Below are 21,166 nucleotides of genomic sequence, written 5' to 3'. Positions count from 1 at the left end.
TCTTTCCCCTGAACTTCTCCTTATCAGACCCCCACGGTCCCTGCAAAAACCCTCCAAACATTCCATTCTGGCCCACATTGTCCACCCAGGAATTGGAACCACGACAATCTTTCCCGTCCTCCTCCAGAATCTCACCTCACTCAGCTTTCGGGCTAGTTTTCTCTCGCTTCGCACCTGGTCATTTCACGTTTCCCAAAACCACCCTACTCTCGTTCTTCCGACGGTCCCGGCTGCCTACCTACCATATTGTATACTTTTAATTCCCCCATAGTGCCTGTCCATTCGTTTTGCGGCCGGTAATTCCACCTTCCCGCCTTCCTATCGTCGATCAATTCGTCCCGTCTCCACTGCGATTCTGCAACAGTTCCAGGTTGTTGATGCCAACACAACACTAATTCCCCTATTACGCCATTGTCGACGATAACTTAAACAAGCCCCGCCGAACCGAAACAGCTGTGCCTTGGCCGACTTGATTCGCATCAGTTACTACCAGCTCTATCGCCTACTTCTTACCTCTTGCCGATGGGGAAAGACAAGAACTGTACGTCTACTCGCAAACCCTCAGGTCTCCAAGATCGCGACACTGAACAATGACAGGGCGATGGGGTGTTATCTTGGACGCCGGGTCCTCGGGGACACGACTACACATATATCGTTGGAAGGATCCCGAGAAGGCGCTTGAGCATGCGTCGCCCGAGGAGTTGCGCAGTCTGCCCAAGATCACGACGAAAAAGAAGTGGACCAAGAAGATCAGACCTGGAATATCGACATTTGGCGAGAAGGCTGGGGTAGTCGGCGAAGATTATCTGAAGGAACTCATCGACCATGCGCTCGACATTATACCCGCGGACAAGATCCACGACACTCCGATATTTTTAATGGCCACGGCTGGCATGCGCCTTCTTCCCCAGGTCCAACAAAATGCCATAACCGGCGCTGTCTGCTCATACCTGCGCAAGAACACGAAATTCGCACTTCCGGATTGCGACCTTCATATTCAGGTTATCCCGGGCGAAACCGAGGGATTGTACGGGTGGATTGCGTCTAACTATCTCCTGGGGGGTTTCGATCATCCAGAGCAACATGCGCATGGAAAGGGTCATCACACATATGGGTTCTTGGACATGGGAGGCGCATCAGCGCAAATCGCATTCGCACCTAATTCAACAGAAGCCGAAAAGCACGCGAACGATTTGAAGCTCTTACGACTACGAACCCTCGATGGATCGTCAGCCGAATACAAAGTGTTTACGACGACATGGCTTGGTTTCGGCGTCAACCGGGCGCGGGAGGCGTATGTTCAAAGCCTCAGAGAATTATACACGACTTCCGATGTCGGCGAACTCCCCGATCCGTGTCTACCGAAAGGGCTCAGGATGTCACTGGATGGGACTCCAGTTCAAAAACCGCAGAAGGGCGAGACCAGTCTCATTGGCACAGGCGCTTTCGACGAATGCCTTAGGAAGACCTATCCCCTGCTCGGCAAGGACAAACCATGTGCAGATGACCCTTGTTTGATCAATGGCCAGCACGTCCCGGCCATTGACTTTGATGTCAATCACTTTGTTGGAGTCTCCGAATACTGGCACACCACACACGGTGTCTTTGGTGGTAAAGACGATGAAGCATACGATTTCATCACATACCAAAAGCGCGTCAAGGACTTCTGCGGCCGGGATTGGAACAGCATCGAACCAGGCCTTGATACCCACAAGAAGTTTGCGGTCAAGGATGCGCAAGAGGCCTGTTTCAAAGCGTCCTGGCTCATAAACATCCTACATGAGGGTATTGGTGTTCCTCGTATTGGTGTCGAAGACCTTCCTGAGCCGGGCCTCAATGCCTCCAAGGGCGCCATCGAAAAGGCCAAGCAAAAGGGTTTCTTAGACCCGTTCCATCCCGTGGACAAGATCGATGGCATTGAAGTTAGCTGGACACTCGGCAAGATGGTTCTCTACGCGGCAGGACAAATACCTCCCAAGACCGGTGACGACAGGTATCCTGTCGGTTTCGGTACCAACATCCCTTCTGCCGGTGCAACAGCGCTGCCACCTGATTTCCAGTACGCAGGTTCGACATGGACACCTCTCAGCGGCGGAGCCAGCCACAACGACTCTCCCTACCACCCGGCCGTCAATGGGACTGCTGACGATGGCAGTGACTGGGATCTGGAAGCCGAGAATCTTCTTGGCAAGACAAAAGCCAAGACCACTCACAGTCTTCTCATCGTCTTCCTCATCTTCCTCGCCCTTCTCTTCTTCTTCCGCAAGAAGGACAGGCGCATGCGCTTCTATGGCCGTGTTAACAACCTCTTCCATAAGCCCCGCCGTTCCGGCCGTTTCGGCAAGGTGTCCTCGTCTGGCCACAGCAGTGGTCCCCTCTCCAGCCTGAAAAACAAGCTTTTTGGCCGCCGCTCCCTCTCTTCGGGCTCTTATGAGCGCGTTCTGGAGGAAGGCGGGGCCGATGAGTTCGAACTCAACGACTCCCACTTCCGCAACTCCTCGGCATCTTCCTACTTCGACCATAACAACGATCTCAACGGCTTCTACTCCGACTCCAGCGACAGCAGCTCTAGTGGAGGTGGACAGTCTAAGCTCGGGATCACGTCGGGGTTAGCAACGCCCAAGCTTAACCTGGATAGCCGGTTTGCTGATCTTGGCGGCGGCAATGGAGTAATGACGCCTGGCGGCTCGGCGCTCGATAGGGCGGGCTTGGTGGTCAGGACGGATAGTCGAGAACGGCTGGGGTTGACGCCCACGACAACGACTATGAGTCTACAGGGGAGGAGGAGCCGGGCTGGTAGTCCCACGAGGCTGAAAAGTCCTTTGATGTCGCCTTTGCAAGGTCGCTTTGTGGTTGGTTGAACGATTTGTCATGGGGAACGGCGTTGGCGGACGTGTTATGGGTTTTGCATTTCAACCTTTTTACCTCTGTATATGGTACTTTCTTGGTGATGGATAGTTGTTCTTCTAGGAAGTTTACGGACATGTCGTCCAACGATTTTTGTATGATGACGACGATACGGGTGGTCTTCAAGTCCATCTGAGCGATGGGCTTTCTCAGTACATTTTTATTCTTCATTCTTTCTCAATGCCAGCAGCTAGCTAGTACGGCTTTATTACAAACTTTTGGAACAAGATACCTCATTCTTACTCACGGACATTTCGACATCTCTCTATATCAATACCTCATTCTTACTCACGGACATTTCGACATCTCTCTATATCATTGTTTCCTTGTCCATTGTTCTCACACCTGGGTATGTTTGCCTCCTCAAGCATCTAAGATATATCCAACCACGAACTCTTTCCTGTGTCCGCAAACCAACCCTGCCCATCAGCCAGGAAGGAACGACTTCTTTCCCACTATTCTCCCCCGGGAACGTCTCCCAAGCACTCGGCCGCTCGTCACTCATTGATCGTCATCCCTCTCCAAAAACCCCGGATCCGTCCTCACCTTACTCTCAAACTTCTTCCACCACTCCTCAAACGCCTTCAGCGGCACCACCTCCATCTGCCCTGGCGTCGACCCGGTATAGCTCGATAGAAAGTTAAACGCATTCTTGATGATCCTCTGCGCCAACACCAGCGTGCTCGGCTGCTGCCGCTCTGCCGAAACAGGTACCAACGCCCCTTCTGTTCCATTACCACTTGTTGCTGCTGCAGGTGTTGTTGTCCCCAACGAAGCCATCCTACTAGCCACACTCTCCGCATCCTCAACCGAAACCCCAATCACCACGTTCTTGCTTCCCGGCCCTGTTGTCCCTGCCCCAGGTCCAACCTTGAAAATAGCACTCTCCTTCCCCGGCCCAATCCCTCCCAAAAATTTAAAGTTGGGTGTCGTCTGCCCCAGCGCTGGAGAGGGCGGGGTGACGAGGTAAATGGCTGCTGCGGTCCCCGGGGGGAGGACTACACCAGGCAAAAGAAAGACGACGACGTGCCCAAAGGGCTTGGAGATGGCGGAACCGGGGGGAGAGTTCGGGTTGGTGGGTGGGATGGCGTACAGGAAGGAGGTGGGACTGGGAGCTTCGGTGGGGGTGATTATTACGGGTTGGCCGGCGGGGACGAGGCCGAAGAGGGGTTGGGACATTTTTTGTGATTTGGTGGTGGGTGGTGTGATTAGAGAAGGGGTTTGGCGGTGGTGTTGATCGCCTGTTGCTGTTGGGTACCCTCGTGGTGTAGTTGATGATGAAAGCTTGGTGTTGCTTGACAGAGCTCACGGCTGTCGTTATGGGGATTTGTTCGGTATCTCTCTCGGGTTGGTGATTTTGCTGGTTGTTGCCTCTGATATATATCGGATGAGATAGGATACCTATCGATGAGGTCCTTCAAGGTACTGTTGTATTCGCAAGACCGTGGGCTGAGCTTCGGTCGTGAAAGACGAAAGACCACAAATCTGAACTTGCGGTCGTAGCGTGTGAAGCTGTTAGTGCCAATTTTTTTCCAGACAAAGACCTGGACTCGAGGTAAATGACCGATTCCGTTTGTTGTTTTCTCGAAGATGCCGCTTTGTCCTCGAATTTCAGTTGTTTTCCGGACGTGGAGCGGCCGAAGCGTTTATAATGCGGTAATATGTGGGGTCAAACAATGAGCTGGCAGCAAGGTAAGGTGTTCTTTGCGCACAAACATCAATGGCTTTAAGAGAGGAAAGGGGGATAGTTTCATGATTGTTCCTATTGCAAGACTAGTAGTTAACTTATACTTGGGATTTCTCCCCGATAGTTGTCTAATATTTGTTTTTGCACTCTCATCGAAGCTGGTGATGTGATGGTGAGATATCAAGCTGGTGTGGGTCTCCCGTCTCGGATGCTTCCTTGTGACGAGCTTGGGCTGCGGGCAGTTCAGAAAATCATTGGGTCCTGGAACCACCACAGAGAGGATTCTAGAGTCCTCGATAACAAAAGTTGAGGCTTCAACAGATGGACCCTGGAATTCCACCACGCCATCTCTATCTTGGGAAACAGTGGCATACTTTGCCGAGTCCTTGACGAATGGCTTCCGATGAGGATTGTTCCTTTCTTGCTGTGAGTGCTGCCCCTGTACTGTAAATAGCTCTTTCCCCCGCTAAAAAGCGCCTGAACGACAGGGTCTTTTTGTACCTCGATCCTTCCACACGTTCCATCCTGAATCTCGCCATCTGAGCTGTTTGAAGAAACGACGATGTGGGATCAATCCACATGCGTTTGTAAACTCTAAATTGAATCTGTTGGAATCATCTGCATCGGAACAGTACTTCGTGAAAAAACTGCCCAACTGATGCTGTCTCTAGTTCGAGATGCTGTTCATGTCCCTCCCCTCCCAATCCCCGAAGGTCTTCAATTGGGCTTATGAATGACACGAGATTAGCGCACGCCAATTTCTGTTTCCCCCACGCTCTCTTTCCCTTGACAATATCCTCTCAGTTGTGCCTCTCAAGCCCAACTCAACTTTCAGGGCCTGCCACACCAGGAATCCAGGCTTTCGACTTCATTTTGCATCACTCGATCCCGTGTGTCCCACGCCATATTATCCAAGGTCTCACGAACCCATTCCCCAACCATGACTCCTCGGTTGTCCACCCTCGACCTGGTGGCTAAAGTCGATGCGTACGTATCTTTTTTCTGTGAAGCCGAATCCTCTGTGATCACAGTCGGAAACATAAATGGGATTCAGTGAAACAAATCTGAGGCCCACCGGGATTCTGTACATGACGAGAACGAGCGCTTACATATTCTCTATAAATCAAGCTTCCCTTACGCGGACAGGGATCCCGAGGCATATGCCCAGATCATGAAGTCTTTCTACACGTTCGTCTGGGAAGATCAACAGGGCCAGATACCCATTGGCTACATGAAGTTGGACGTTGTCGATGCGCTCAACCAAGCCCCAGCAAATCTCAAAGGGCAGTTAGGGTTGCACATCGATGTCTCTAATAGGACTGTGGTGCTCTTCCGTGACGCCCCGGACAAAACCTACGAGGAACGCACTCGGCTTGTCGGAGAGCTTACTGCACTTTGGCGCGAACAGAAGGCCTTTCCCATCCTTAAAAGCTGGCGGAATGAGCTGTGGCCAGTTTATGGTCGCAACAAGGAGCTCGTGTTCAGCATGGAGCGGGCAGCTATGGGCCTCTTTGGAACCACACGCTACGGCGTGCATATGAACGCCTTCATCAGACGCCAGGACGCCAGCAGCAAGTATGACTTTAGAATCTGGGTTCCCAGGCGGTCCCCGACCAAGTCGACCTATCCGAGCATGCTGGACAACGCGGTAGCGGGCGGCTTGATGACCAACGAAGACCCGTTCGAGTGCGTGATCCGTGAGGCGGACGAAGAGGCATCACTGCCCGAGCATGTGGTGAGGAAGAACGCCAAAGAGGTCTGCACCATCACGTACATCTACATCACGGACGAGCGCGCGGGAGGCGAAGCTGGGTTGATCTACCCGGAATGCCAGTGGGTTTATGATCTAGAGCTACCTGCGGATGGAAGTGTCGTCCCCGAGCCCAAGGACGGCGAGGTCGAGAGCTTCAGCTTGCGCACGGTGGAGGAGATCCAGGAACAGCTCGCCCAGGGACTGTGGAAACCGAACTGTGCAGTCGTCATGCTCGATTTCTTCCTTCGGCACGGCATTTACACGCCTGAAAACGAGCCGCACTACGACGCATTCCGCGACCGGGCTCATCGACATATCGCCTTTCCCGGTCCTCATCAGGCCTGAATCCATCCAGCGCCTCCCGCAGAGCACTAGCTCTCAAAGGAAGAAAGGACAACCCTTGGCTCGGTAGCGGCATAAATACAGGTACTTGCTTCCGGGTATCGTTTGATTCATTACTCTCCAAAGACCCCTTTGTCCCCAGGAGATGCTTTTTTGGTCCACGCATAACCTAAAACGCCCGCCCTCCAAAGGTCCAATGAAAATTGCTCGCGCCCTAGACTCTTAATCGGTCTAATGCTGTTCTGCCGCTGAAAACATTTGCTTTTTATCTCCGGAAAATGAAGGAAACCTGGCTCTCAAGCGTTCCTGCTGGCGAGGAGGTAGACGTAGTCGACACGCAGGGGCGTGAGCTTCTTGTAGGGGCCGTCGAGCGCCATCAAAAGTCCACCGTAGGACATATACGCCTTGCTAGATTTCGCAACCGAACCAGTCAGCCACTCGTTCTTCCTCAACTCCGGGGTCGAAATGTTCCCTCCCAACTCCAAGGCAACAACTTACATGGTCTGTCCATCCTTTCCGTCCTCGAACTTGTAGACCTTGCCGTGGCAGACATACTCATAGCTGTCGGCCAGGGTCTGCTCAACGCTGCCGAGCTTGGCAGCATCGCGCCAGCCTCTCTCGTCGTCCTTGCTTCCGTCGAGGGACAAGGAAGTCGCCAGCGCGATTCTGAGGTACTCGCCGACCTTAACCGGGAAGAGCTCCTTGTTGATGTCGAGCTGCATGCTGGTCTGACCATCGACGGAGGTGCAGTAGAGACGGTCGACGCGGTCGTACTTGGGATCGCTGATCCTTTCGACCTTGAACTCGTCCTCGTAGAGTTGGGCGTCGGAAGTGAGGGCGGACATTGTGGATGCTGGTGTCGATTCGACGAAACGATGGATGTCGGATATTGAATGCTGGGTTGAAGTTGCACTTCTGTCGAGAATCTAGCTCGTTTTAATCGGTCGGAAAACGGGTTGTCGCGGATGGTATTGAAGGTGTTTTGGGAAACTTTCAGTTGGAGATGCGACTGAGCGATGGAGATGCCGCCATGCAGTTGCCGTCCCAAAAAATTCCAGCCTCGCGGCAATTGGACCAGGATGCCGGGGCAAGTAGTGGGGCAACCACTATCGAGAATCCCTGTCGCGTCCGGTATGTGACAAAAGTACAGCGGGGCTCTTCCAGGCACTCCAGTGACGTCCAAGCTTCCAATTTCTCCAGGGTTCAAATCGACAGTGTCTGAACTTGAAGAATACCTCAACATCAGGTTTCGCATTCGATACGAAGGGTTCGATACCGAACTGAGGACTGCAGCTTTCCGGATCAACCATGTCCTTCGTCAAAAGAAACACCGTCCTATCCTCACCGAGAGCCGGACTTACGCCGTCCACTCCCCAGCAGCAACAGCCGAAACAGGAAAAACAGCTTGCGCCGGGACTTCGACCATCACCAACAGATGGCAGGTTGACCACTTCAACTGGCACTGCTTTTCTCGACCAGCTTCTTGCAGGACACGGTGGACTTCCTCTGGGCACATGCTTACTGGTTGAGGAGCAAGGAACCACCGATTTTTCTGGTATCCTTCTACGGTACTATGCTGCCGAGGGTCTCGTCCAAGGGCACCAAGTCCACGCAGTGGCCTTCCCACCAGAATGGAGGCATCAGCTCCCAGGCTTGGCCTCCCCTGACAAGAAGTCAAAGACTGCATCACCAGCCCCGGCACCAGAAGAGAAGATGAAGATCGCGTGGAGATACGAGTCGCTGGGCAACAATGCCACTTCAGGAGCTTCTACTCGTGGGGATTCTGGAGCTCCTTTCTGTCACTCCTTCGATCTGACCAAGAGGCTTGCAAGCTCCGAGTCCAAGGGTACACTGAACCCGATTCCGGTTGGCGGTGCACCAAGTCTAGAACGGAGGAGTGTTGGGACAGCTTCGCCTCTAAAGACTATTCTCAAGCAATTGCGGGCCAAGCTGGAGACCTCAGGACCAAATGCCATTCATAGACTGGTGGTGCCCAGTCTTCTGTCACCAACCCTTTATCCTCCTGGATGTGCCCAACCCTCGGAGGTTCTACAGTTCTTGCATGGGCTACGGGCTCTCCTCCGACAGTATAGCTCACAGCTCACAGCAATCATCACCTTCCCGACGTCACTGTTTCCTCGCAGTTCGGGTTTGGTTCGGTGGATAGAGATCCTTTGTGACGGCGTCGTCGAGCTCATCCCCCTACCTGCCAGACTTGGTGCTGCACCCCCGCCGCCTTCGGGGTCGGATCCCAAGGCAAACGAGCAACCTCAGGGTCTGTTCAAAGTATACACGCTGCCTGTATACCACGAGAAGGGTGGAGGAGGCGCAGAGTCGGGTAATTTCCGCGAGAACCTGTCATTCAGCTTGAGCGCATCCAGGGGCTTGGTGATCAAGCCGTACAGTCTCCCGCCTATGCTCGAGGATGAGGAGGAGAAACCCTCGGCTGCTCCAAAGAAGGATGGGCTTGATTTCTAAAGTCACCTTCCGCTTGGCAGCTTAACGGCTTGTTTTTGCAAATAACCGAGTTTGTCTACCCCCATTACAGTCTCATCACATGTCCAGGTGAGCTTCTTGATCCTCACATTGAAACTTTGTCTCTTCAGCAGCCCAGGTGTTGGGTACGCTGAAGTCCACTGAAACCATTGGTGAAGGCCCCGCCAGAGACTCCGGGCTTACAGCGACGTCTGGGGTGGAGCTCAACGAAAATGTGTGGGGTCGTTGACTCACCGCCTAAATTTCCGCCGTTTTCTGCCACGGCGCATAAAACCCCACGCATCTCGGCCCAGAACTTTTCCACTTTCTTTCCTCGTGTCCGTCGTGTCCAACATCAGCATTTTTGGTAAGTCAAGACAGCTTTTCTTGCACACTTCCCAGTTGGTCTTTTATGATGAAACAACAAACGTATCAATCTGTCAATCCCCTGATTCATAGTGATGATAAATACGGCTGTCCAAGGCTTCTGATCCTTTTGCCAATTCATTTCTCCTGTTCACACACGCAAGCTTTCTTTTCACGAACTGCTTCTAACCAAGAGAAAAATAGGCACTCCATCGTTTTCACACACAGTCACAATGGCATCAACCGAGGACGACAGACAAGTGCGGATCTCCAAGATCGCCGGCCGGTATCTCGTCTTTGACATTGACGATGTTACGTATATCCGCCGCCAGCATGGCATCTGCGCCGTTTTCACGGGCACCATGCCGCAGAATCCCACTCAGAATGTCTTCCTAGGATTGCCGCTGGAGCTGTATGCCGAGGATGCCAAGATGCTTTTGGACAGGAAGGTTGCCTACATTGCCGATGACCCTTTGGAACACTTGACCCGGTTGAAGTCGATGGATGACGAGACGCGCAAGTCGTACCTGCAGTCCATCAAGACGCAGCGGAGAACTGCCCAGCTTGTGATCGATGAGGCCAAGGCACAGTCTCAGGCTAGGCACAAGGACAAGCGCAAGCCTAAACAGCCACAGCCCCCTGTTGTCGTTCCCACTGAACTGCCGCCTGCATCTGTCGACGACGCCGCCGCCGTAGAGCAGGAAGGAGGAGAGGAGTTCCTCTTCGAGTCATCATCAAACAAGCCAGTCAAGACGGCGCCGGCGCCGCCTCAGAAGCCGCCGGTCAAGGAGCAACTGCCTGCAATCACCCCCACCACCAGCAATGCCATGATTTCTACCGGGACAAGTAATCCTGATGTCGAAAACCACACTGCGCTGCCATTGTATTCGTACTTGAACGAGAGGGGATACTTTATCACTCCAGGTCTGCGCTTCGGTGGTGACTTTAGTGTTTATCCCGGCGACCCTTTCCGCTATCATGCTCATTATATGGCGAACAGCTACGGGTGGGATGAGAAGATTCCCATGTTGGATCTTGTTACTAGTGGTCGTTTGGGAACGGCTGTCAAGAAGAGCTTCCTCATGGGAGGGCAGAAGCCGGCGACAGATGATAGTGAAGCTGGCGAGTTGAGGGCGTTCTGCATTGAGTGGGCGGGCATGTAGTTTCAGGCAGCTTGAGCATTTGATTGAAGCGATGATACCCATTACAACCATATCCTACTTTTTGCATCGTGTGAAATCGCATTCATTGTGCATATCTTGTATTCGCCCCGTTCGAGATCTCTTCAGAAACTCGTAGGAACAAATCGCCCAAAGACAACCAACATCAAATCAAGAACCATCAAAACGCCCTTTCAATCGCTTCCCAATCGCCCCAGTGCATGCTTCACAACCTGGCTAACTTCCAATGATCACCATGCTGTTGAATACTCGACTCCCGTATCTCTAAGGCTCTCTTCTCAAAACATGTCCCTCACTTCTTCCTTCATTACCAAATACGTGCGTAGTGTAAAGCCATTCGGAATACGAAATCTCTTTCCTCCTCCCAATAAAGTCCATCATAACCCAAGTATCAAGGCACATAAATCCTACTAAAACTAATAACCTCCCTCCGACAACACACGCACTTGTCAAAATTATTCATCGCCAAACTAACCCTGCACTCATCGCAAAGACTCAGACACCGACACGGCCAAACGATAATCGTCCTCGGCGCGCACTGACAAACCACGCACTGCGGTCCTTCACTACCCAGGCCATCCGCACCCGTTGCCCAGTCATTACTTCCACCACCACTTTGTGTACCTGTACCAGTACCAGTACCCCCTCCCTCCTCCTCTGGGTTAGGAGGGGCCGCCTTAGCAGCCCGTCTAGACAACAATATCTGTTCCAACCGCCTCGCCTCTTCCTCGGGCGTCATCATCTGCGTACTTTGTCCTCCCTTGCCGTATCCGCCGTACAAACGACGGTGTTGGGCGCCGGACAGTAGTACCTTGACGCGCTGGCGCGCTTGGTGCTGGCGGAAGCGGGAGCGGGTCATGATCCCTTCTTCGAAAGACAAGTGGGCGGCGAGGGTGATGGCTTCGTCGCGCTCTTCGGGCGATTGAGGGTTGAGGAGGCGGGCGAGGTCGGAGGCGGCTAGGGGGAGGTCTGCTACTTGAGCGGGGGTGGATTCCCGGGAGAAGGCCCAGGATTGTTGGAGGGGGTTTTGGGTGTTGGGCTTGTTGTTTGGGTAAGGGGACGATTGAGTGGGTGTGCGTTGGCCGTCTTCGAGATGGTTGTTATCGCTGTCGGACTCCCAGGCATTGTCTAGGTCTGATAGCGATGTGGTCTCGGTTGTGGAGATGATGCTTGTGGTGTCGAAGTCCGGGTCGTCTAGGTCGGTACCGCCGCCGGGGGGAACGTAGTCACCGCTTGTATCAATGTTTCCCCACCAGCCGCCGTTTAGGAACCAGCTGTATAGCTTGGAGTCGATGTCGGCTTCGCTGGCGCCGGTTTGATCACTGCTAAGGGGTTGTTGTTGGAGGCGCCGGCGGAACTCGGCTTCCACATCGACCCGCTCACTCCGCGGGACGGGGAAAGAGTTGGGATCTGATGCGTCTACCCAGATGGCTGTTGCACCGCGCTCGCCTCTCCGCCCTGACCTCCTGCCGTTGGTGGCAGTCTCCGGCTTTGGTGGCTGAAGGGCCAACGCCCGTAGCCAACGAGGGGGGTTCCGAATCCCAAAGTAAGAGAGTAACTTGATAACGACGAGCATCCAAGTGGTGATGATCAGGCGGCTGACGTGCATGACATACTCGATCGCCAACAGCCACCTGCCACTCCGTTCTGTGGCGCCCACCCCGTCTCGCAACCGCCTGGCGGAAACGCTGTTCCGGGGGATCTTCTGAGCTGCCCTTTCCCTCGCGTAACCGCTCGTAGCGTTTGCTTGATCTTCCTTGACAGGTACGAGACCGATGACACCGACGGAGTCGAAACGGGAGCCCGATCCTCCGCCTCCAAGCCATTGCATCCTAAGCTCCTCAATCTCGCGGAACCGCTCGTCTTCCAACCAGGTATAGCGCTTTACATTCACCCGATGGTCTTCGTTCAGGTAGACAGCCTCACTAGCCATGGTAATGGCTCCAAAGCCAGCCCGAAGGAGGGCAGTATAGAAGTCCATGTCCCATCGGATACGGATATCGGAGAGAGATCCATTGGCTTGCATGTTCGCGTGGGCTCGAGCAAGGCGGTCTCTGAGGGTTGGGCGTTGTTGTCCTGTCTCAAGAGGGCTTTCAGGAGCAGCGAACGCTGAGAGGCCCATGGTTAGTAAATAGATTACACTGCAAATAAAGATGCCGCATATGATGAGAACATGCGGAACAAATCCAATAATGACGACCGTAGGGAACCTCAAGAGTGCTTGAGCTGAGCTATCCTCAATGGAGAAAGTAACGGCGCCCCAGACAATGCTGCCCATAAAGCAAAGTCCCCAGAAACCAGTGTTGATCAAACGGAATTTGGACTGTAGGTTGAAGACACCAAGTATTTGGCTAGTGAGATGGCTCATGGCGGAGAGAAACGCAACCAGCAAAACTTCTGGAGACGTGTTGACTCTTCTTAGAATCATGCTGCGCGTGACAGCAACAGCAGATCCCGCTAATGCCTGGGAAGAATTCCCCTTGCCCGTAAAGAGGCCCCAACCCAGCTGGTTGCTGATGGCGGCATCAGCTTCGGCAAAGGCCAATGAGTGCTCGAAAAGCGTCATGCCCGTCTCTGCGGCTACTGGACGGCCCTGAACCGTCGCAGAGAGGACCTCGATGAACTGGCTCACACAGAAAGTCATGAACAGAGGCCAGAGCCGGGACAAGGATCCTACTAGTTGCGGCTGCTCGTTCGAATTGTTGTCCCATGGCACCATCCTTATAGCCTGGCAAGATTGTTTATCGGTTGCCCCGAAGAGCAGGGTAGAGCTCAAGCCGTGGAGAAAGTTATTCTTTTCGGAGAACATGAGATCGGAGCTCTTGCTGGCATTGCCCCAGCGCAAATCGGCGAATTCGGGGGATGTTTGGCACTGTATCGATTCGAGGACCCGTTCGACCTGCCAAGCGAGGACTAAGATAACCGGCAACCGGAGCGCAAGCCGGACTGTCCATGGTAGCGTCAGTCGGCGGCGAGTAGCGGCGAAGATGTGTGTCCGGTTGAAGACCACAGCCATGACAATGCATGCTAGCGCCCACTTGCTTGTTGCGTAGCTGAAGACGCTCCCTAGACCTCTGGCGCCCTCCATTGTAAATCGTGATGCGAAGGCGGCTGACTCTTGGCCCGTAGCAGTGGCCGCGGCGGAAGACGATGCGGATTCGAGTATGGCTCGGGCGGCGTCGGCAGCAGTCGTGCTGTCGGGAGCAGTCGTGACAAAGAAAGCGGCCGGGTCGGTCGACTCGGCTATGACGCGCTGGCCAAAGCCGTCAATGGCATCGGGGTAAAAGATATATGAGCCGCCCAGCTTCCCCAGCTTCTTCACCATCCGGGGCCCTGCCCAGACTAGATCCTCGAGCGAAGGCGCCAGTTTCGTCACGTTGAACGCATAACCCAGGCGCTGGGCGGTCCAGACCGTGAAGTTGTGCCATGCGCTGGCATTATTCAGCACCGGGACGGATACTGCTGTCGGGGCCAAGGCTGCCGCCGTTACAGCATCCGGCAGGAAAACACTATCGTCCATGTCGGATCCTATGGGATGGAAAGTGAAGGTATCACGGTGATCCTCTGAGAGCTGAGTCGCGACCGCCGGCTGCGTCGGCAACTGGCTAACCGCCTATCTTACACTTCTGTCTCTTCCTTGTTGCGCGAGTCCTTGTCTCTCATCTGGTGGTTTCGCTCAGGAAAATGTCCAGCATCTTCGCATGACAGAAAGGGGCGGCAAACAGTCCTGACGAGTAGGTACCTTAGTGAGCCGTTGGGTTCCAAGTTGTTTGATAAGGAAGTGGAAGTTCAGCTTGACCGGGAACCAAACAAGACGGGAGGAGAGGACCGCTGTTGCCGCGGGACGAGACACACTGCGACAGCGGGCAGAGCGGAGAGAACGAACTGACCGACACCTGGATCGGAGCAATCAACAGCGAGCAACAGGCGCTTGCGATGGGTTGCAGTGCCCGTGAAGCGCGATGAGGTAACTGGTGGGGCTCCACGCCCCGGACGGGACTGTTAGCGTCGCGTCGCGCAGCTGAGCCCAGGTGGCGCCTCCTGAACGCTCGAGTCCCTTGCTGGATTGATTTCTAGCGTCTCCACCAAGGAACAACTTACACTTGGACATTGCACTTCAAGATTGCTCGGTGATAACCGACGACAACACCTACATACCTCTACCTATCCTACCCTTGCGCAACAGCATATTGCGATCCTCACGACCACACGGATAGATCCTTCGTACCATTCAAACCGCTATTTTTAAACCGTCGAAACAATGGCTTCAGCAGGACAGGCCCCCATCGCTACGTATGTGTCATTGCACTCCGACACATACAAAGCACTGGCTGGTGTCGGGTGTTTTTCTCTAGTCTAGCTAGTCACGAGGTAATCCCAGGAGACGATCAAGCTAACCAAACCCATGTTCGCGTTTTGTGTAGAGTCTATGTACGCAATCTCGAGGAGCGCGTCAAGCCAGAGCCCCTCAAGGAGGCCCTGCGCACCATCTTCTCCGAGTACGGAAATGTCATTGATATCGTCGCCAAGACCAACCTCAAGGCCAAGGGCCAGGCCTTTGTGGTCTTTGACAAGCCCGAGTCGGCTCAAGCTGCCGTCGACGATCTCCAGGGCTTCGAGCTGTTTGAGAAGCCCATGGTGGTGGCCCTGGCGCGGACGAGGAGCGACGCTACCGTTATTCAGACTGGCAACGAGGAGGAGTTTGACCAGCACAAGCGCAGGCGCATTGCTGAGAAGGGTATGTTCCTTTCATCTCCCGATCTTCACTTGGCAACAAGCGTATTTGATCTGACAATCAACCGCTACAGACAAGAAGAGAGCCCTCGAAGTCGCCGAACAGCAAAACCGCCTCAAGCGCCCTCTCCAGGGTGCCGCCCCCGACGGGCGCCCTGCCAAGAACCAACGCGGTGCCGGCCTCAAGGCTACGGGCCAGGGACCTGCTGCTGTCGTCCCAGACGAGTACTTGCCTCCCAACCGTATTCTCTTCGTTCAGAACCTACCCGACGACTTCACCAAGGACGACCTCACAGCCATCTTTTCCCGCTTCGATGGCTTCCGCGAAGTCCGTACTGTGCCTGGTCGCAGCGGTATTGCTTTCGTCGAGTACGACGCCGAGGCTGGTGCCATCACCGCCAAGGAGAACACGGCCGGCATGGCTCTGAAGAACGGCGAGAAGATCATGAAGGTTACCTACCAGAGACAGTAGAGCATGCCTGGAAGCATGCCTGGAAAAAGTCAACAAAAGGAGGTGATATTGTGCGATACTCGTGTTATGCACAGTATAGGTGAGTGGGATAAAAGGTTTCCGTTGATAATGGGCACCACTTGGGCAGTTCGCAAAGCGCCTTCTTTAGATACCCAATGCTACAACAAGAATAAAAACAAGACAAACTCCTTGATTGCGCCCATGCCCTTTGCTTCCACAATTTCATGCAAACAAAACATTCTTGATCGTCATCGACAGTCCGTCCAGCCATCACACGTTCCCAGTACGTTAACAAGTTGACATCAAACTAAAAGATGATGTCTTCGTCCTCCTCGGCAGCCAAAATATCGGCAGGGGTATCTTCTGGCAGGTCGGTCGCTTCTGGTGCTGCGGGTGCTTCGGTCGCTTGTTCACCTTCAGCATTCTCAGCCTCCGCAAGGGCCAACCGCTGCTGCTCTGCCTTCTTTGCTTTCATCTGAGCGTCGGTTTCCGCATTGTCTCGTTGCTTCTTGGCAGCAACCTTCTTGAGTCTGTAGAACTCCTCTCTGTCAAGCTCGTCAAGTTCCGAGTTGATATCTATCATAGCTATTAGTAAATAGTCCTCGTGTCAGAGCCTTGAGCAATATGACATCAACTTACACTTGATGGTGTTCTCAGTCCGAGGAATAATGACGTGCTCACTAGAAACTTTGTGTTAGTGTTCCCATTCTACCTTTCAAGAAAGACGGAGAGGGTTCGCCTTACATCGCATTAACTCTTCGGTTGACGACCTTGATGACCTCATCAAGGATAACGAACGCCGTCTGCAGACTAGCCAGCTCAACCAGGGCCTCCACCGCCCTGGCGTACGTCTCGCGACACCGCTGCACCTGCTGACCACCCTTGCCCAGACCCGTCATGGCGAAGTCGTTGTTGCCCTCGGTCTGGTAGGCCTCGAAGGTGGGGAGCAGCACACCCGAGACGTTCTCCTGCTTGGCGCGGATGCGGAATCGCGCCGACTTGGCCGACTCTTGGATCTGGTAGCCGATGTTGCCGCCGACGGCGTAGGTAACTTCGGCGAGGGAGAGCGAGGCGATCTGCATGACGCGGCCCATCTTGCGCTTGGCTTCGTCGATTCGGCGGGTGATTTCTGTAAGGAGTGGCGGACGTGTCAGAGTCTCTATGTGTGAAGGGTCTTAGTGGTCTCGAGTGGATATGTACCTCTGAAACGTCTGTTTGAAGTAAACTTTGTTAGCACCAAGCTCTGTGTAAGTGTACGGATGGATATGGGCCGGGAGAGGAACAACGGACTTGGTGAGAGCTTCACTCTTTCTCTTGAGCAAGCTGTGACCCGTCTCGGCGCCCTTGAGCTTGGCTTTCATAATACCCAAGGACTGCCGTGTAGGGAAGACGGCCTCGCGATCCTATCACCACCACCCATTGTTAGTCAACGCCATGGACCCGGTTGTTGTCGATTGCGGGGGACCAGCAGCCAGGATGGATGTCATACCGCAGCTCCAGACATGTTTGCGATCCGGCAATGGTCAAGGTATACTCGAGGTGGGGTAAGAGACTAAGGCGACAACAGGTCCAGAGGGCCAGTATATGATGATTGTAGGAGTCGTGAGGCTATCGCGACGACGACAGATAGGTTCGATATCGACTGGAGGAGGGACGGGCCGTGGTCAGTGGAGCTCGATGTTTGGAGCTTGGATGAGTTCGAGACGGGGGTCGTTCCAAGGTGATGGCGTCGTGGATCGGATTGGCCGCCCACTGCAAGTCCGCCCTACGTAACAACTGGATCCAGGCCTCCCGGGGATGCGGCTGGCACCTGCTGCGGGTCCCCAAGCTGCCAAGTGTCAGATTCAAGGGTGGTTTTAGCTATACCATATGGAGGTTAGCGCTCCAGCCACCTGATATTGCCTGATTTCTGGGCATATCTGGGTTACCCCAGCACCCCCCATACCTTCTGGGCGAGTCAGTTACATACACTCTTCAATCAATCAATTCTACACCATTACATCAGACAATTAACAATCTGATTTACATATTCACGTTTAATACCATGATTATCGATTACAAGTAATATTCCTACAAAATTAATAACGTTAGTTATATCCTTATTAAAAGAATCCACCGATAAAATTATTACGGTTATCTTTAATGCTCCTATTGACTAGCCTAGTTAGTATAAAGTTCTTAAGAGATTCGTTGGTAGTAATTAGGATTTTAGTAATTGGCTATTTAAAGGAAAACTTATAATTGAAAGGGTTCTACCCCCGAAGCTGGAAGACTTCTTCTTTACTAAATAAGTAAAGGACCGCTTTTTAGCAGTAAAGAAGGAGTTTATTAAATTTAATAGAGGAATCCAGGTGAAGGCTATAACTATAATCGTAATAATTACTACTATTATAGCTACTAATATAAATGGTACTACTATTGAGATTGCTATTGCTACCTAACTTTAAGAAGAAGCCGCTACCAGCGCTAACGAAGACGATAAGAAAGGAAGTTTAGGAGAAGAAAAAGAGGAAGAGGAGGATAATAAATATTGTATTAAGTAAGATATTAGGGAGGATATAATTATTAACCCCTCTACCGATTCAATAGTTATTAGGAAAGTAATGTACGATTAAATTAATAATATATATAACGTTTACTATAAATATTAGAAAGACTTCGACGACGCTAATACCCGAATTCGTAATTGGATAAATACTTATATCGCCGCTTATTATATTAATATTTTATTTAAATAGGATGAATTTACCCGCGATTAGTTTAGAGAAATTAAGAGTCAAATTAATTATCTACTTATTAATTAAATCGCTAAAAATCATCGAAATTATTAAACCTTTATTAAAGAAACTATAAAAAAGTAACCTAAGGATTTTGAAAAATAATTATCTGATTGGAAAATCTTTATTATAAATAGGAAAAGATTTAGAATTAGTAAAATAATTTCCCCTATTTTATAATGTACTGACTTTATCGATATAGTTTATAAACATAAGCCTATTTAAATTAGTAATTCTTAGAAGTTCGATAATGAATTTGAAGAGATATCTTTAAAATATAAGGATGTATCCGTTAATTGTAAAAGGGTTAGTATATTAGAACGTACTATATTATTAGTTAATTCTAAGAAGGCTATAGTTCGTAGCGTTTAAGGTATTAGCCGTTTTAATTCGTAAAAGTTCGCGTTTAATAAGGAGGATACTTTTAATTTTAATTGTAAAAAGAAGTAAAAGGTAAATGTAAAGAAAAAACATAATGCGGATAAAAATATAAAAGATTCTTTACGGCCAAAAAGGAGAAGAGGCGCTACGCCATTTTATAAAATTTACGAGCGAAGCCCTTATTTAATAAGGCGCTATTAGTATTTAATATTTAAAATTAAGGATACTCCTAAATAAAAATTAAGTAGCTTTACTTAGAAGTTTATTAATAAAAATCTTAAAAAATATCCCGAGATTAGTAAAGAGATTAAGAAGGCTAAAAATTAAATACGGGACTACTTTTTTACCTTTACGTAAATTATTGCTTCGAAAAATTAAAGGAGATAAGAAATCGGTATTTACAATTTAATATTTTTCGTTAAATAAAATATTTTTAACGCGAGTAGTGGTAAGGTTAATATTTACTTATTTAAAAACTCTATAATCTTCGATTCTAAGGCTTCTATTTTTATTTTTAACGAAATTAATTATTTCTCTTTATTTCGAATAGCGTCCCTAAAGGACGACGTTTAGATTAGTAAATTTTAAATACCTATTTAGGGTTTTAAAATTATTAACGTAAAAGTATAGGGAGAGAGGGGAGTTTTAAAACTACGGTTGAAAAAGGTAGCTTTCTACTTTAACTTTATTATAATTTTTATATTATTACGCCTATTTCGAAAATAAAATTTTTATTAAAATTATAAACCCTTTAGTAATTACTTCTATTAGCTAAACGGCTTACTCTTTTATTTCTTTAAAGAATCTATTATTAAACGGTCTTCGAATATTTACCCTTCTCCTTTAATTATACTATTTTCTTTATTCGTCGAAATTACTTTAATTCCTTTACCGGCCGTCGTATATATGAAATTCCCGCTAAATTCTAATAAAAACGATTCGGTTACTATAATCTTCAAATCTTTAAATACTTTTATAATATCGAAGGCATTAAATTTAAAGCGCCCGCTATTTATTGATACGATACGTATAGTATTTTAAAGATTAAATAATAAATTAAACGAAAATTACGAAATAAGGGATTTGGCCCGGGAGAAGATTTCGCCGTCGATTTCTTCGAATACGAAGTGAGGAAAAGTAATTTTAAATATATTATATTTATTATTTATTAATAGATTAAATTTATTTAGGATATTTATATATCGAACCAGATAATTGAAATTATCATTAAAGAACTTTTATTAGTTATTGATGTAATTAATTACCGGTATAAGATTAAAGTTAAATACGTTAAGTATGATAACGAATTTAATAATTAATATATTAAGGATAAATTAGCTATACGCTTTATTATTTTCGAACTTTTAATATTTAATATTTAAATTTAAAACGGCGGTACTAAACGTTTAAGGAGTATAATTAAAGAAAAAGCGCATATAATAACAAGTAGCGCTAAATTCCCTTATAATTTCTAATTTTAAATTATTTTAACTTTAATTTACTTTATTAAATAATTGCCTAAGTATTTTTATAATTAGATATTATTATACGAACAGTTTTATATTTTCGTAACTTATTATAAAGGAGTATAAACTAAACCCCGTAAACCTAATTTCAATTATTTACGTATTTACGGTTATAAAATATATATAATAATGAGTACCGTATAGAAGAAAAAGTAACGGTATAAGAAATTTCAATTAAAAGTTTAAATTGGATTCTTTATTGGCTATACTACCTCTTCTATTTATTAAATTTGGAATCCGTAGACTAATTATATTATTTATATTTATAATATACTTTTTAACGAAGATTTAGTCTATTTAGAGAACTTTAATAATTTTAAAGAAAGATTAAAGCTAATTAGCGACGAAATTACCGATTTATTCAACCGAATTAATTAACCTTCTTAACTATTTATATAATATTTCGAACCCTTTAATGTAACGTAAAATATAGAAAATAATAATTTTACCCCTTTTTTACTATTATTCTTCGATAACGAACTTTAAAAAGATAATAACGAAACTATTTCGAAATTAATAGAATTTACTATTTAGAATAAAATATTTATTAATTTTATATTTAATT

General features: G+C 49.4%; 9 protein-coding genes across 9 annotated transcripts; 5 read left to right on the top strand and 4 right to left on the bottom strand.

The window, feature by feature from the left end:
- Positions 1-430: 430 nt before the first annotated feature.
- B0H65DRAFT_314862 (nucleoside phosphatase family-domain-containing protein) lies at positions 431-3,134 on the top strand. The gene has a single exon (XM_062823350.1). The coding sequence runs from the start codon at positions 591-593 to the stop codon at positions 2,859-2,861; it is 2,271 nt and encodes a 756-aa protein (XP_062677654.1). The 5' UTR covers positions 431-590; the 3' UTR covers positions 2,862-3,134.
- Positions 3,056-4,537, bottom strand: B0H65DRAFT_314878 (uncharacterized protein). The gene has a single exon (XM_062823351.1). The coding sequence runs from the start codon at positions 4,084-4,086 to the stop codon at positions 3,409-3,411; it is 678 nt and encodes a 225-aa protein (XP_062677653.1). The 5' UTR covers positions 4,087-4,537; the 3' UTR covers positions 3,056-3,408.
- An 818-nt stretch (positions 4,538-5,355) lies between these two features.
- Positions 5,356-6,830, top strand: B0H65DRAFT_314958 (NUDIX hydrolase domain-like protein). The gene is made up of 2 exons (XM_062823352.1): positions 5,356-5,581; positions 5,723-6,830. The coding sequence occupies exons 1-2, from the start codon at positions 5,535-5,537 to the stop codon at positions 6,690-6,692; spliced, it is 1,017 nt and encodes a 338-aa protein (XP_062677652.1). The 5' UTR covers positions 5,356-5,534; the 3' UTR covers positions 6,693-6,830.
- A 155-nt stretch (positions 6,831-6,985) lies between these two features.
- On the bottom strand, positions 6,986-7,534 carry B0H65DRAFT_435204 (uncharacterized protein; the record flags this gene model as incomplete). The annotated part of the gene is made up of 2 exons (XM_062825180.1): positions 6,986-7,097; positions 7,188-7,534. The coding sequence occupies 2 exons, from the start codon at positions 7,532-7,534 to the stop codon at positions 6,986-6,988; spliced, it is 459 nt and encodes a 152-aa protein (XP_062677651.1).
- Positions 7,535-7,790: 256 nt separating this feature from the next.
- On the top strand, positions 7,791-9,403 carry B0H65DRAFT_314960 (Elongator complex protein 4). The gene is made up of 2 exons (XM_062823353.1): positions 7,791-9,216; positions 9,296-9,403. Exon 1 carries the CDS (start codon positions 7,998-8,000, stop codon positions 9,165-9,167), a length of 1,170 nt encoding a protein of 389 aa, XP_062677650.1. The 5' UTR covers positions 7,791-7,997; the 3' UTR covers positions 9,168-9,216; positions 9,296-9,403.
- A 110-nt stretch (positions 9,404-9,513) lies between these two features.
- Positions 9,514-10,747, top strand: B0H65DRAFT_478063 (uncharacterized protein). The gene has a single exon (XM_062827463.1). It carries the CDS (start codon positions 9,764-9,766, stop codon positions 10,691-10,693), a length of 930 nt encoding a protein of 309 aa, XP_062677649.1. The 5' UTR covers positions 9,514-9,763; the 3' UTR covers positions 10,694-10,747.
- B0H65DRAFT_478062 (uncharacterized protein) lies at positions 10,748-14,691 on the bottom strand. Its single transcript, XM_062827462.1, has one exon. The coding sequence runs from the start codon at positions 14,229-14,231 to the stop codon at positions 11,103-11,105; it is 3,129 nt and encodes a 1,042-aa protein (XP_062677648.1). The 5' UTR covers positions 14,232-14,691; the 3' UTR covers positions 10,748-11,102.
- Positions 14,692-14,972: 281 nt separating this feature from the next.
- Positions 14,973-15,917, top strand: B0H65DRAFT_512079 (uncharacterized protein; the record flags this gene model as incomplete). Its single annotated transcript, XM_062828547.1, has 3 exons — positions 14,973-15,004; positions 15,136-15,449; positions 15,520-15,917. The coding sequence occupies 3 exons, from the start codon at positions 14,973-14,975 to the stop codon at positions 15,915-15,917; spliced, it is 744 nt and encodes a 247-aa protein (XP_062677647.1).
- A 307-nt stretch (positions 15,918-16,224) lies between these two features.
- On the bottom strand, positions 16,225-17,421 carry B0H65DRAFT_552674 (vacuolar ATP synthase subunit D; the record flags this gene model as incomplete). The annotated part of the gene is made up of 6 exons (XM_062829903.1): positions 16,225-16,493; positions 16,557-16,597; positions 16,662-17,046; positions 17,118-17,128; positions 17,208-17,320; positions 17,407-17,421. 6 exons carry the CDS (start codon positions 17,419-17,421, stop codon positions 16,225-16,227), a joined length of 834 nt encoding a protein of 277 aa, XP_062677646.1.
- Between the last annotated feature and the right edge of the window lie 3,745 nt (positions 17,422-21,166).

The sequence above is a fragment of the Neurospora tetraspora genome (assembly GCF_033439725.1).
Source record: "Neurospora tetraspora strain CBS 560.94 chromosome Unknown B0H65scaffold_8, whole genome shotgun sequence".
In the NCBI taxonomy this organism is placed as follows: Eukaryota; Fungi; Ascomycota; class Sordariomycetes; order Sordariales; family Sordariaceae; genus Neurospora; species Neurospora tetraspora.
Note: the sequence above shows the minus strand (reverse complement) of the source record. Positions and strands in the feature narration are given on the sequence as shown.

What these genes read in the sequence shown, in the direction of transcription:
- B0H65DRAFT_314878 (XM_062823351.1), bottom strand. Translation starts at nt 4,086, where the DNA reads ATGTCCCAACCCCTCTTCGGCCTCGTCCCCGCCGGCCAACCCGTAATA.
- B0H65DRAFT_478063 (XM_062827463.1), top strand. Translation starts at nt 9,764, where the DNA reads ATGGCATCAACCGAGGACGACAGACAAGTGCGGATCTCCAAGATCGCC.
- B0H65DRAFT_478062 (XM_062827462.1), bottom strand. Translation starts at nt 14,231, where the DNA reads ATGGACGATAGTGTTTTCCTGCCGGATGCTGTAACGGCGGCAGCCTTG.
- B0H65DRAFT_314862 (XM_062823350.1), top strand. Translation starts at nt 591, where the DNA reads ATGACAGGGCGATGGGGTGTTATCTTGGACGCCGGGTCCTCGGGGACA.
- B0H65DRAFT_314960 (XM_062823353.1), top strand. Translation starts at nt 7,998, where the DNA reads ATGTCCTTCGTCAAAAGAAACACCGTCCTATCCTCACCGAGAGCCGGA.
- B0H65DRAFT_314958 (XM_062823352.1), top strand. Translation starts at nt 5,535, where the DNA reads ATGACTCCTCGGTTGTCCACCCTCGACCTGGTGGCTAAAGTCGATGC. An exon ending in CTGGTGGCTAAAGTCGATGC is followed by an intron (nt 5,582 to 5,722) that starts GTACGTATCTTT and finishes CTATAAATCAAG; the next exon opens with CTTCCCTTACGCGGACAGGG.